At 42.4% G+C, this 13,032-nt stretch overlaps 1 protein-coding gene across 6 annotated transcripts in view; it reads left to right on the top strand.

Moving 5' to 3' along the window:
- Positions 1 to 34: 34 nt before the first annotated feature.
- The window catches only part of IFT46 (intraflagellar transport 46), a 48,005-nt gene continuing 35,007 nt past the window's right edge, over positions 35 to 13,032 (top strand). For 3 of the 6 annotated variants that reach the window (XM_050922096.1, XM_050922099.1, XM_050922100.1), the window contains exons 1-4: positions 35 to 369; positions 1,243 to 1,317; positions 1,747 to 1,843; positions 2,377 to 2,453. In XM_050922096.1, the coding sequence (XP_050778053.1) occupies positions 367 to 369; positions 1,243 to 1,317; positions 1,747 to 1,843; positions 2,377 to 2,453 (252 nt within the window). In that variant the 5' untranslated portion in view covers positions 35 to 366. Of the gene's footprint in view, positions 370 to 570; positions 1,318 to 1,746; positions 1,844 to 2,152; positions 2,235 to 2,376; positions 2,454 to 13,032 lie in introns of those variants that run through there. The other 3 variants (XM_050922098.1, XM_050922097.1, XM_050922101.1) reach the window with 3 other exon arrangements.

Here is a 13,032-nt window from a genome sequence, read left to right as displayed (position 1 = left end):
CCCCCGCCTCGCTAGGGGGCGCAGGTCTGGGGCATTTCCGGCTTGCCCCCCGGAGCGCCGTGTCGGTAAGCGGGGAGACTCGCGCTGCCTCTGAGCCCCCCGTCACGGGCCGCTCTGACCTGCTTCTTCCCCCCTGTTTTGGGGGCTGGAGACGGTCTAGCACGTGTCTGTACACAGCCCCCGCCCCGGCCGGCCTGGAAGATGCCCCCCAGCGGGCGAGCTGAGCCCCATGGGGCGCTGTGCATGGCCAAGGACAGGGAGTGAGTGAGGGCTTCTCCATGCCACCAGACTGAAGCTGGAGGGAGCTTGGTTTAGATTGAGCTAGAGCACAGACCAGTCCGGGCCTTGTCCATCTGAAGACTGCGCATGGTAAGAGAGTTTCTGCCCTGCGTGTCTATCCTGCCCCTGCTTTCTCCATCCTTGGACCTCAGATTGAAAACTACTGACGTAGAGCAAACCTGATCCCTGCCTTTGCCTTCCCAGAGAGACACGGTGGGTGAGGGAATATTTTTTTTTATTGAACCAACTTCTGTTGGTAAGAGAGGCAAGCGTTTGAGCTTACACAGAGCTCTTCGTAAACCCGAAAGCTTGACTCGCTCACCAGCTGAAGTCAGTTCAGTAAAAGATGTTACCTGGCCCACCCTCTTTTTCTAATATCCTGCCACTCGCACCGCTGCAGCACTTTCCTTCTCAGACAGGCTGATGGAGGATTTGAAGTTCACTCGGCAAATTATGACACATTAGAAAGATCCCCTTGCCTTGTAGTCCTAGAGGAGTTAGAAGGATTTGCTTTGCCCTGAATCAGTCTAGTGCATTGTAGAACAATGCAGCCCATTTCCTATCCTCCCCGCATTAAGATGATGGGAGTTTGCAGTGCTGTAAACCAATCTAGCTGGAACTAGAACAGCTCGGCCCTTTTCATCCTGCGTTGGGAGCGGTGATACTGCTCTAGACCAATCTAACCCGATCTAGAGTAACGCCAGCCTGAATCGGAGCTGTGCATGGGACTGGCGAAATAAAACCCTACGTGCCGCCGGCAACTCTTTTCTTGCCGTGAAGCTGTTCGACCACTAGGGGCCGCTGCTCAAAGCGTTCCCATAACCATAGACGGGGGAGGGGGGGGGGAGGTGAGACTTAGTGACGTGGTTCTGGATGAGTCGATCCGGTCACCGGAAAGCCGTAGAGCTGGGGCTGCAAGTTCTCGCGAGAGTTACTCTCTAATCTCCATGGTGACGGTCACAGGCTGGGCCAGGCGAAGATGGCCTCCAGGCGGCGGGCAGCACCCTGAAAGGCCGGGACATGGCGGAGGCCCTGCAGGTGACCGAGCGCCAGCCTGTGGGGGAGGCGCGGCGGGGCAGAGGGGAGGGAGCCCGGCAGCGCTGGGGAAAGGCCCTCGGCCGCGTCAGCGCCGGGCAGGGTGCCTGGAGCGGGGACCCGAGTCTGCCGCGGGCGGGCGCGTGGGGAGTGAAACAGTTGCGGGTGGCCAGCCCCACCCTCCAGTGGTGTCTGGGGGCCCTGGCCGTGCAGGGCTTCTGGGGCCCTAAATGCCCGACCACCCGCGGAGCACCCACGTGCAGCGCTGGGACCGGCTCTGGAGGCACGCACAGCGGAAGACTGGACCTTTAGCGCTGGCAGCATTTAAGAGGCTTTTCATCTTTAAAGCGCTTTGCAGTCATTAACTAGGGAGAGCCCGTACTCAGTAACATGAGAGAGAAAGTGTCCGAACGTGATTGTGTTTGTTATTAGACCAAAATAGTTGAAAACCAGCCCTATGATGAGAGTCTAGAGATTAACGACTCAGAAGAGGTTGCCAGTATCTACACGCCAACTCCACGGCAGCTAGGTAGGGGAAAGCCTAATTTCACATCCTGCTTCTGTCTTTCCTACTAAAACAGTTTGTCTCTTACCTTAAAATGAAAGTGCTGAGCAATCTCAGGTATGCTTTTGACTACTTGATTTTGGTGGTTATATTTTCTTAAAAGTACTCGGATGGGATTTAAGTCTAATCCATAAAATTGGAGCATGAGCAGATTCATTGGTAAAATAGAATACATTCGCACATTTTTATTAATATAATGTGCTCATTGCAAAAAAACTAGTGAGATCAGATGTGGTAATGCCTATTGTCACTGAAATCTAGGTCTGCGACATGGTTGGTGTAATATGGATTTGAGCTTCTCCACCAGGGCCAACCCCTGCATTATATTCTAGTTCAGCCAAAGCAAGTTGAAATTGTGAGTAAGCATGATTGTTAAACTTGGGTGTAAGGCCTTTATAGATAGGACTTCCTTTGTAAATTCTTTAATGTGACAATCTGTGGTGCAATCCCGCAACCCAAACTTGGGTAACATACTTTCTTGGTGATCTCTTCAACAGGTCCTAGGTCCACGCGCCCACAGCTCAAAAATATGGCTGATAACAGCAGTGATGAGTATGATGAAGAAATAAACAAGGTATGAGGTTGCCTATGTTCTTCTCTGCTGTTACGCTTGATCACAGCATTTTGTAGTCCCATCTACTGGGGCCTCATTATCTGCATGTTGAGTCCTACTGGGGAAATTGTGGCAAAGCAGCTTGGAAAGTTTTGTGATTTTTTTTTGACCCATTTTGAATAGAAAGAAATGTAGTTGCAGTATCTTTTGGGAAGACACATTATGTATACTAGAAGGGGTCAGATTGCTCTTTCCTTCAATTAGAACAGATGGAACAATTTAAGCATTCTAGGGAGAACAGATCTGGAAGGGATTTTCACATCATGGCAGCTAACACCATCCAGTGTGGCTGTAATGAATACCAAGCCCATTGTCAGTCAGTGGCTGAAGTGGGATAAAAAGAGGGATGTGAAAAATAAAGCACTTAAGCTCACATTTGGCTCTAAAGGCAGGGAGTGTTTTTTACAGGTTAGAGAGGATAAGTTGACTGGGTCAGGACTCCTGGGTTCTGCTTCCAGCTCTGCCACCAATTAGTTGTATGACTTTGGGTGAGCCAGTTCCCCTCATCAGTATTTCAGTTTCTCTGGCTGTAAAGTAGAGTCATACTACCAGCTACCTCGCAGGGACTTGGGAGAGGATGGAGTAATGTTTATAAAGCATTTTTAGATCCTCTAAGAGAAGGATAAGGTATTGTTTATTAGAACTGAACATTTCCCCCACCACTGAAAACCATTCAAGTCAGACTAAGATTAAGTGCCTGTGCAGGCATTCCTTTTCCATGCCACTAAAGGAAGTTCGGTTTTTTTTTGGTACACTGCTGTGCCCCACCCATTTGTGGCAGGTTTGGACAGAGGATGTTTTCTGTTTAGAATGAAAGATGCTGGAGCCGGGAAATGGGGCCGCTGGAAATGTGTGTTGTGCCTATAGTCAGACGCTACCAGTGTGGTGCTCTACTGCCTTCAATGTTGATAACAGTCGGCTGCGTGCGTGTGTTCCCTCTGTATGCTGCCCTGGCTCTGCACAGACAGCTGACACAGCAGACCCCCGAGAGAACCCCCAATGATCACAGACTCTAGTAAGGTACAAAGGCACCTGTCCAGGTTTATTGTCAAAAAGGAACATAGTCTCTAGCTCCCCAGATTAGATATCTACTGTTCTGCTAGTACATCTGTGCTCCCTGGCAATGGACCAGTTCAGTCAGTGGCAGAACTTTCCACTGCCACCTAGGCCGGACAAAGATACTGTTACCAGATTTGTCCATTACTTTGGGATATGCTCATTTATTTGGGTTACTTTTCTGGGGAAGGGGATTCTGTAATTTTATCAATGTACTTCTTGTGTTTTCATATGGAGCTCTACTTCTCACTTCTCCAGGTCCCCTCCCAATGGAGCTATCCTGCAGGACCTAGGTTTCCTAGGGCTGGGTTTCTTCAGCCGATGAACACACACCCACACGCACCCTGGGTCCTTCAGCCCCCAAACCAGGTGAAAACACACACACTAACAGAGCAAGTCTGAACGGACCAGGTCCATCAGCACTGTCAAGCTGTCCCTTTATGCCTCTGAACTCACTGGGCTGGATGAAGCAGCACTTTCAAGCTGACTTTCCGTTTGTGCCCCTGGGTGCCATGGACTGGGTCAAGCAGCACTTTGAAGCTGTTATCCTTAGGTGTCACAGATTCAGCACATCCCTATCCCCACTCTCACAACACAACTGTACCGGCAGTAACCTAGTTGATGTATTTTGTATTTTGGGCGCTGCAGGGATCTTCAGCTTAGGTAAAAGAAGCATTGCTGTAGAGTAAATGGGAGAAGCTAAAAACACAAAAGAGTGAAGTTCATTAGGAAAAAGAGAAGCAACCAACTTAACCATAAAAGTTATTTATTGAATAATAGTGATAACTACACAAGGAGGGCTAAACCAACATAACATACATTATTACAGATTAATACCTAAGGTAGAAAGAAAAACAAAAAGAGAGAGAGAGAGAAAAAAAGAAGGGAATCTCACTGCTCCCTGGAGCTTGAACTGGTCGGGGTTCCCAGATGATGGGGCTAGCTGAGGGTCCTGAGAGCAGGAGACAGGCATAGTCCCCAGCACGATTAGTCAGGAGAATATGGAGTCCCAGTGGAACTGATGCATAGTTTGGATCTAAGCATCAAAACACTGACTGGAGGGTGAGTAGGGATTTTTGTAGAGAAATTACTATGGTTGAAGGGAGAAAACTAGATTTGTTTATAGGTAAGCTGATGACGCAAAGGTGTTCTTAAGGCTAAACCACAGGAGCTGATTACTCTTGGCTATCGGTGGTGTTTTCTTTCAGGGAGCTCACAGTGCAACTAGGCTGCTTCAGTATTTGAATATCAATTAAGAATTCTTTACTAAAATTGGTCTGATAATTGCTGAGCTGGGTGTGTGCAGACATAGGTTTATTAGCATCTGGAGCAGAGATTCCCTGATGCAGTGCTTCCCTGCTTTTTCTGGTCCCAGAGTTTGTTAGGGTTCTCTGTTCTCCATTTTGTATGCAAATTGAGATGTCTTCCTGTCACATCTTTCATGCAGATGAGGCATGGGGAGTTGTCTCTGCTCTCCATTCTATATGCTAATAGAGATGTCTTAATCTTGTCACCCTTGTCAGGAGGGGTCTAGCTGTGTCTTCCAATGCTCTTTACTGCTCTCTGCAAGTTTTTTCTTCTGATGGGTTTTGGTTTAAGCGGGGGTGGGGAGCAGGGGTGTCTTTCATGAGTCAGGCTAGATACTGCACCCCGGTTCCCCAAGAACACAGGTGTCTGGTATCAATAGCCACTCAGGAATGCATTCTTATACACAGGTACACTGTGTATAAGAATGTATACCGGGGTAGGCAACCTGTGGCACGCGTGCCGCCTTGGGCATGCAAGCTGATTTTCAGTGGCACTGACACTGCCTGGGTCCTGGCCACCGGTCCGGGAGGCTCTGATTTTAATTTAATTTTAAATGAAGCTTCTTAAACATTTTAAAAACCTTATTTAGTTTACATACAACAATAGTTTAGTTTATATATAATAAACTTATAGAAAGAGACCTTCTAAAAATGTTAAAATGTATTAATGGCACACGAAACCTTAAATTAGAGTGAATAAATGAAGACTCGGGACACCACTTCTGAAAAGTTGCCAAGCCTTGATGTATACATTCTTATACATTCTTATACACTGGGAATGGCTGAGCCATTACAAACATTGAATCTATCTCCCCTTGTAAGTATTCTCACACTTCTTATCAAACTGTCTGTACTGGGCTATCTTGATTATCACTTCAGAAGTTTTTACTCTTACTTAATTGACCTCTCAGAGTTGGTAAGACAACTCCCACCTTTACATGCTCTCTGTATGTGTATATATATCTCCTCAATATATGTTCCATTCTATGCATCCGAAGAATTCGGCTGTAGCCCACGAAAGCTTATGCTCAAATAAATTTGTTAGTCTCTAAGGTGCCACAAGTACTCCTGTTCTTTTTGTGGATACAGACTAACAGGGCTGCTCCTCTGAAAGGTACAAACAAGTTACACGTCACTGGTGACGTATTGAGGTGCAGCCCCTCTACATAGCAAGGTACAACCTCTCTACGCAGTAAAGTGCCGCCTCTGACTTTGTACGTGTTGGTTCGAACAAAACAACTCTATCCATCATATTCCCCTTTTGTCGCTGTGCTTGTTGTCTGTGTGGAATGTGCAAGTATCGGAGTGTTCTGGTTTTTCTCGTGTCCAGTACCTTTTAGGTATGTGTCTTTGTGCAACATCAGCCCTTTCCTTGCCAGCTTCTGTGAGCAGGGGCTGCCTCTGGGTCACAGCTTAACTTTGCTTTATGTTAGCAAAGTCTTGACCAGTACTTTAGTTCAGGCCTTAGGCCTAATACCGGGCCTCTGAAACCAGGGGTTTATGTTTCAGGGCCTCATCTTACTACATTCTCCCACTCTTTGTCTTTTTATGGGGAAGATCTTTACCCATCGTCCCGGAAAAGCATAATGCATGGACTAAAGATAACCCAGTGGGATAAACACTGTTAGGGGTTACCTCATTTTACCATCCATACATTCATGCCCCATCCATCTTTGTAGTCTGCACATTCCCACGTACGACTGATAGACAGATATTGTCCAATTATTTTCTAGTCCCTTATGGTGGGCCTGGGAATGTTGGGCCCGGGACCGTGACTGTGGAATGTAGTATTATGATTGAGCCTTAGAGGCACTCCCAGATAATTAATATATATTAATAATATGTATATGGGCATATATGTATAGTATGTATGTATACATATAACAGCACTTCGTATCCAAGCATAACAAGTCTTTTCCAATCTGTTGTTGTAGTTTGGCCCTTGTGGTACTGCAGATAGCAACCCACAATTACAGTTACCATTTGTATCATTACTAATAGTCTGCTAAATGTTTTGAACTACTGGGATAGAGATTGTGATAATGTGTCCCACAGTGCTATGTATATGAGAAGTAAAACAGAAATTTGGAGTAGTGACACTACCACTGTGGCCTTTATATCTAAATCTATTGTAATGAGTTACTACACAGTACTGTCCATTCATGTTATGCATTACCCTTACTGGTGGTTGTCAGCCTCTGGTAAGCTTCACTGGGCAGGAAACAGAAGTGGCTAACTTCTCTGTGCCATTGGTTGAACTGCTCTGTGATACACCAGTAGTTGATGTAGATCCAGTTGTTTTTTATGGATGCTGTCTTCCAGATAACCTTCTGACTGGACAGTAACCAATTTATCAAATATTGCTGTGTCAGGATTTAGTATTGGTACTTAGACACTGAACAAAATTGTTTTGAATAACATGTGCCTCAGTTAAGATGCAGCGTTACTGATCCCATTTGTGATCAATACTAACAGAGAATTTATATATCTAATTTTTAGTTACTGGGTGACAATTTTTATTTATTTATTTATTTATTTATTTTAAACCAATTTGTTTCTCCTTGCCTTTATGTTGTTTGCTGCCATTCATTCGTTTGTTGGTTTTTACCTGTGTGTTGCTTAAACAGTTTAGCAAGGTTATGCACATTGTACATGTTGTTGTACAGCAATAATACAATACAGCAGTACAATGATAATACAGTAGTACAGCAATAATACAGTTGTTTTTACACAGTAACCAAGTTGAAATTAAATGAGTTTATCCTGGTCCAGCTAGTGGTTTTTAGCTAATTAATTGTCCATATATGCTAGCTAGAGGTGTATTTGACCAGTCTCTTACTTATAAAGAACTTCATTTTTCTTTTCTTGATGCTTGGGGATTTCTTCACTGTATACTAATATCATCTGGGTCTTCAGGGTGTGATATTTTCTGGTGTCTTTGGTCTGTGGGATGCAACTTAAACAACTTTTGTTAGTTAACATAGTAGTGTTTTTTGTTTGTTTTCCTTTTCTGTTTTTGTTTTCAGTAACCCAAACTTAATACAAAGTTTAACTTTGTTCCTATTACATTGTAAACAAACTATATAATAGGGACCAAGTCTTTTATAACACAAGCTATACTTTTGCAATTGTTGTATAGACATTCATTTTCATTTGAGATGCATTACTAATATTTTATACTAAATATAATGCTTAATGGCTAAAATAGATGCTCACAATCTTCCATGAAAAGGTGTATTGCTTTCCCTTGCTGAACACTTTGTTTCAGCAAGACTTAGGCCTTGGCTACACTGGCGTTTTACAGCGCTGCAACTTTCTCGCTCAGGGGTGTGAAAAAACACACCCCTGAGTGCAGCAAGTTACAGTGCTGCAAAGCGCCAGTGTAAACACTGCCCCAGCGCTGGGAGCGTGGCTCCCAGTGCTGTAAGCTAATCCCCACAGGGAGATGGAGTACCTGCGACCACACTCGCACTTCAAAGCGCTGCCACGGGAGCGCTGCCACGGCAGCGCTGTACGGTTGTAAGTGTAGCCATACCCTTAGTAACATAATTTTAACAAGCTTTTTAGAGTTAATTTGCTTGTGATAGCAACTTCACTGTTGTTAACTGTTTAAAAACACAAACTTTAACAACGATTGCTTCCCATTAACATAACATAACATATAACAAAAAAAGTGTATAAAATTAAACCAACTATAAAATTAAACCTAAATAAATTTTAAATACAGGTCCTTGCAAATACTTTGAGGGTAATAAACTTTCATGATGCTTTGTTATGTTTGGGAGCCAAAGGTGGAAACCTGTTGAAATGGTTTGGTTTAGCTTTTTGCATAAATTGTTATTTAAAACATTTTGGTTATGACATTCTTATAACTATATTTAAAAGTGCAAACAAGTTTATAAAAAGTCCAAACAAGAAATTGACATTTTGTTAATATTATCTTTACCTTAATTTTGAGGTTTCCCCTTACATTTTTTCTTTGAATAACAAATAAAAAAAACAAAAAAAAGTGATTGATAAAAGAGAATTCTTTTTGTTTGCAATTGCATTATTTGTTGAGGCAGAAATATATGTATATATATTTGTAACTGAAACCTTTTTGAACTTTGCACAAAAAATTGGTGCTAATAATACTGTGATTATACCCCAACCATGATCTTAAAATAGTGTGGTACCACATATATATAATTTTATTTTTTAAAAGGGTATAAAATTGACTTTTGTTGCAACAAAATAAAAATTAATCACGTGACACACACAACATACAACACAAGACAACGCCCATGACACCCAGGACAAACTTACAATTAAAAACAAATGACGCTAGAATTCTATTAATAACTATACAAAATAAGGCAAACAAAATAAATAAATAAGTAAAAAGGGTTAAACGTTTGAATAAACAAATTATTACCTTATTTAAAACTTGTAACATAAATTGATAAAAAATATATGAATATTTGCCAAATGTATTGTATTAATTTGGTAACAAGGAATTTTGCATTACTTTATATTTAACATTATTTTTAAACTCTGCTATATGGAAATAAGAAAAACCCATGTTTCAAATATTAGTGAGTGGTTAGGATTAGAAGCAGAGTGTGCGTTTCCATTGCTTGGCAACCATATATTCAAGAAAGTTAGGAGTAATTCCAGCTGTTGCATTCCTGAAGAGTTAAAATAATTAATTTACTGGATTTATTTAAAGTAAAGCTTTTAATATGTTTTCTTTTTGTTTCTGGTTTTGATCTGTTTTCAATTGCTTTATCTTTTGGAGGTTTCTGTAAAAGCTATAACTTTTAAAACAAAGAGAGAGAGCAGAAGTGAGGAGAGGTGGGGGAAAGGGAGGGGGTGAAGAGCAACCTAGGAAGGTACATAAGACCGGCCGTACCGGGTCAGACCAAAGGTCCATCTAGCTCAGTATCCTGTCTGCTGACGGTGGCCAATGCCAGGTGCCCCAGAGGGAGTGAACCTAGTAGGCAATGATCAAGTGATCTCTCTCCTGCCATCCATCTCCATCCTCTGACAAACAGAGGCTGGGGACACCATTCCTTACCCACCCTGGCTAATAGCCATTTATGAACTTAACCACCATGAATTTATCCAGTTCTCTTTTAAACGCTGTTATAGTCCTAGCCTTCACAACTTCCTCAGGTGAGGAGTTCCACAGGTTGACTGTGCGCTGTGTGAAGAAGAACTTCCTTTTATTTGTTTTAAACCTGCTGCCCATTAATTTCATGTGGTGACCCCTAGTTCTTGTATGATGGGAATAAGTAAATAACTTTTCCTTATCCACTTTCTCCACATCACTCATGATTGTATATACCTCTATCATATCCCCCCTTAGTCTCCTCTTTTCCAAGCTGAAGAGTCCTAGCCTCTTTAATCTTTCCTCATATGGGACCCTCTCTAAACCCCTAATCATTTTAGTTGCCCTTTTCTGAACCTTTTCTAGTGCTAGAATATCTTTTTTGAGGTGAGGTGACCACATATGTACGCAGTATTTGAGATGTGGGTGAACCATCGATTTGTATAAGGGCAATAATATATTCTCAGTCTTATTCTCTATCCCCTTTTTAATGATTACTAACATCCTGTTTGTTTTTTTGACCGCCTCTGCACACCGCCTGGACGTCTTCAGAGAAGTATCCACGATGACTCTTGAGATCTTTTTTCCGATTCATTGTAGCTAAATTAGCCCCCATCATATTGTTTGTATAGTTGGGGTTATTTTTTCCATTGTGCATTACTTTACATTTATGTGCATCAAATTTAATTCACCATTCTGTTGCCCAATAACTTAGTTTTGTGAGATCTTTCTGAAGTTCTTCACAGTCTGCTTTGGTCTTCACTATCTTGAGCAGTTTAGTATCATTTGCAAAATTTGCCACCTCACTTTTTACCCCTTTCTCCAAATCATTTATGAATAAATTGAATAGGATTGGTCCTAGGACTGACCTTTAGGGAACTCCACTAGTTATCCCTCTCCATTATGAGAATTTACCATTAATTCCTACCCTTTGTTCCCTGTCTTTTAACGGGTTCTCAATCCATGAAAGGACCTTCCTTTTTATCCTATGACAATTTAATTTTTGTAGGAGCCTTTGGTGAGGGACCTTGTCAAAGGCTTTCTGGAAGTCTAAGTATGCTACATCCACTGGATCCCCCTTGTCCATATGTTTGTCGACCCCTTCAAAGAACTCTAATAGGTTAGTAAGACACGATTTCCCTTTACAGAAACCATGTTGACTATTGCTCAACAGTTTGTTTTTCTATGTGTCTGACAATTTTATTCCTAACTATTGTTCCGACTAATTTGCCCGGTACTGACGTTAGACTTACCTGTCTGGAATTTGCCGGAATCACCTCTAGAGCCCTTTTTAAATATTGGTGTTACATTAGCTAACTTCCAGTCGTTGGGTACAGAAGCCGATTTAAAGGACAGGTTACAATCCTTAGTTAATAGTTCCGCAAGTTCACATCTGAGTTCTTTCAGAACTCTTGGGTGAATGCCATCCGGTCCCGGTGACTTCTTGTTGTTGAGTTTATTGATTAATTCCCAAACCTCCTCTAGTGACACTTCAATCTGTGACAGTTCCTCAGATTTGTCACCTACAAAAGTCGGCTCAGGATTGGGAATCTACCTAACATCCTCAGCCGTGAAGACTGATGCAAAGAATCCGTGTGGTTTCTCCGCAATGACTTAATCTTCTTTAAGCGCTCTTTTTGTATCTCAATCATCGAGGGGTCCCACTGGTTGTTGAGCAGGCTTCCTGCTTCTGATGTACTTAAAAAACATTTTATTGCCTTTTGGAGTTTATGGATAGCCGTTCTTCAAACTCCTCTTTGGCCTTTCTTATTACACTCTTGCACTTAATTTTGGCAGTGTTTGTGCTCCTTTCTATTTGCCTCACTAAGATTTGACTTCCACTTTGTAAAGGAAGTCTTTTTATCTCTCACTGCTTCTTTTACATGGTTGTTAAGCCACGGTGGCTCTTTTTTAGTTCTTTTACTGTGTTTTTTAATTTGGGGTAGACATTGAAGTTGGCCCTCTATTGTGATGTCTTTAAAAAGCGCCCGTGCAGTTTGCAGGGATTTCACTTTAATCACTGTACCTTTTAACTTTTGTTTAACTAAACCCCCTCCATTTTTTGCATAGTTCCCCCTTTTGAAATTAAATGCCACAGTGTTGGGCTGTTGAGATATTCTTCCCAGTACAGGGATGTTGAATATTATTGTATTATGGTCAGTATTTCCAAGCGGTCCTGTTATAGTTACCTCTTGGACCATCTCCTGCGCCCCACTCGGGATTAAATCTAGAGTTGCCTCTCCCCTTGTGGGTTCCCGTACCAGCTGCTCCATGAAGCAGTCATTTAAAGTATCAAGAAATTTTATCTCTGTATTTCGTCCTGAAGTGAAATGTTCCCAGTCAATATGGGGATGATTGAAATCCCCCACTATTATTGAGTTCTTCATTTTGATAGCCTCTCTGATTTCCCTTAGCTTTTCAACATCACTATTACGGTCCTGGTCAGGTGGTCGATGATAGATCCCTAATGTTATATTTTTCTTCTTAGAGCATGGAATTTCTATCCATAGAGATTCTGTGGAACATGTGGATTCACTTAAAATTTTTACTTCATTTGATTCTACATTTTCTTTCATATATAGTGCCACTTTCCCCCGCATGACCTGGTCTGTTCTTCCGATATATTTTGTACCCCGGAATAATTGTGTGCCATTGATTGCTCTCAGTCCACCAGGTTTCCGTGATGCCTATTATATCAATATCCTCCTTTATCGCGAGGCACTCCAGTTCGCCCATCTTATTCTTTAGACTTCTAGCATTTGTAATCAAGCACTTTAAAAACTTGTCCCTGTTTATTTGTCTGCCCTTTTCTGATGTGTCAGATTCTTTTTTTATGTGACTGTTTATCATCTGATCTGGCCCTTACGTTATCCTCTTCCGTCCTTTGTTCCTGACTATAACCTGGAGATTCTCTATCATTAGACTTTCCCCTAAGAGAAGTCTGTGTCCGATCCACATGCTCCTCTGCAGCAGTCAGCTTTCCCCTATCTCCTAGTTTAAAAACTGCTCTGCAACCTTTTGAATGTTTAGTGCCAGCAGTCTGGTTCCGCTTCGGTTTAGGTGGAGCCCATCTCTCCTGTATAGGCTC

The sequence above is a fragment of the Gopherus flavomarginatus genome, chromosome 13 (genome assembly GCF_025201925.1).
Source record: "Gopherus flavomarginatus isolate rGopFla2 chromosome 13, rGopFla2.mat.asm, whole genome shotgun sequence".
In the NCBI taxonomy this organism is placed as follows: domain Eukaryota; kingdom Metazoa; phylum Chordata; order Testudines; family Testudinidae; genus Gopherus; species Gopherus flavomarginatus.
The sequence above is the reverse complement of the archived record's forward strand: the minus strand, read 5'-3'. Positions and strand labels throughout refer to the sequence as shown.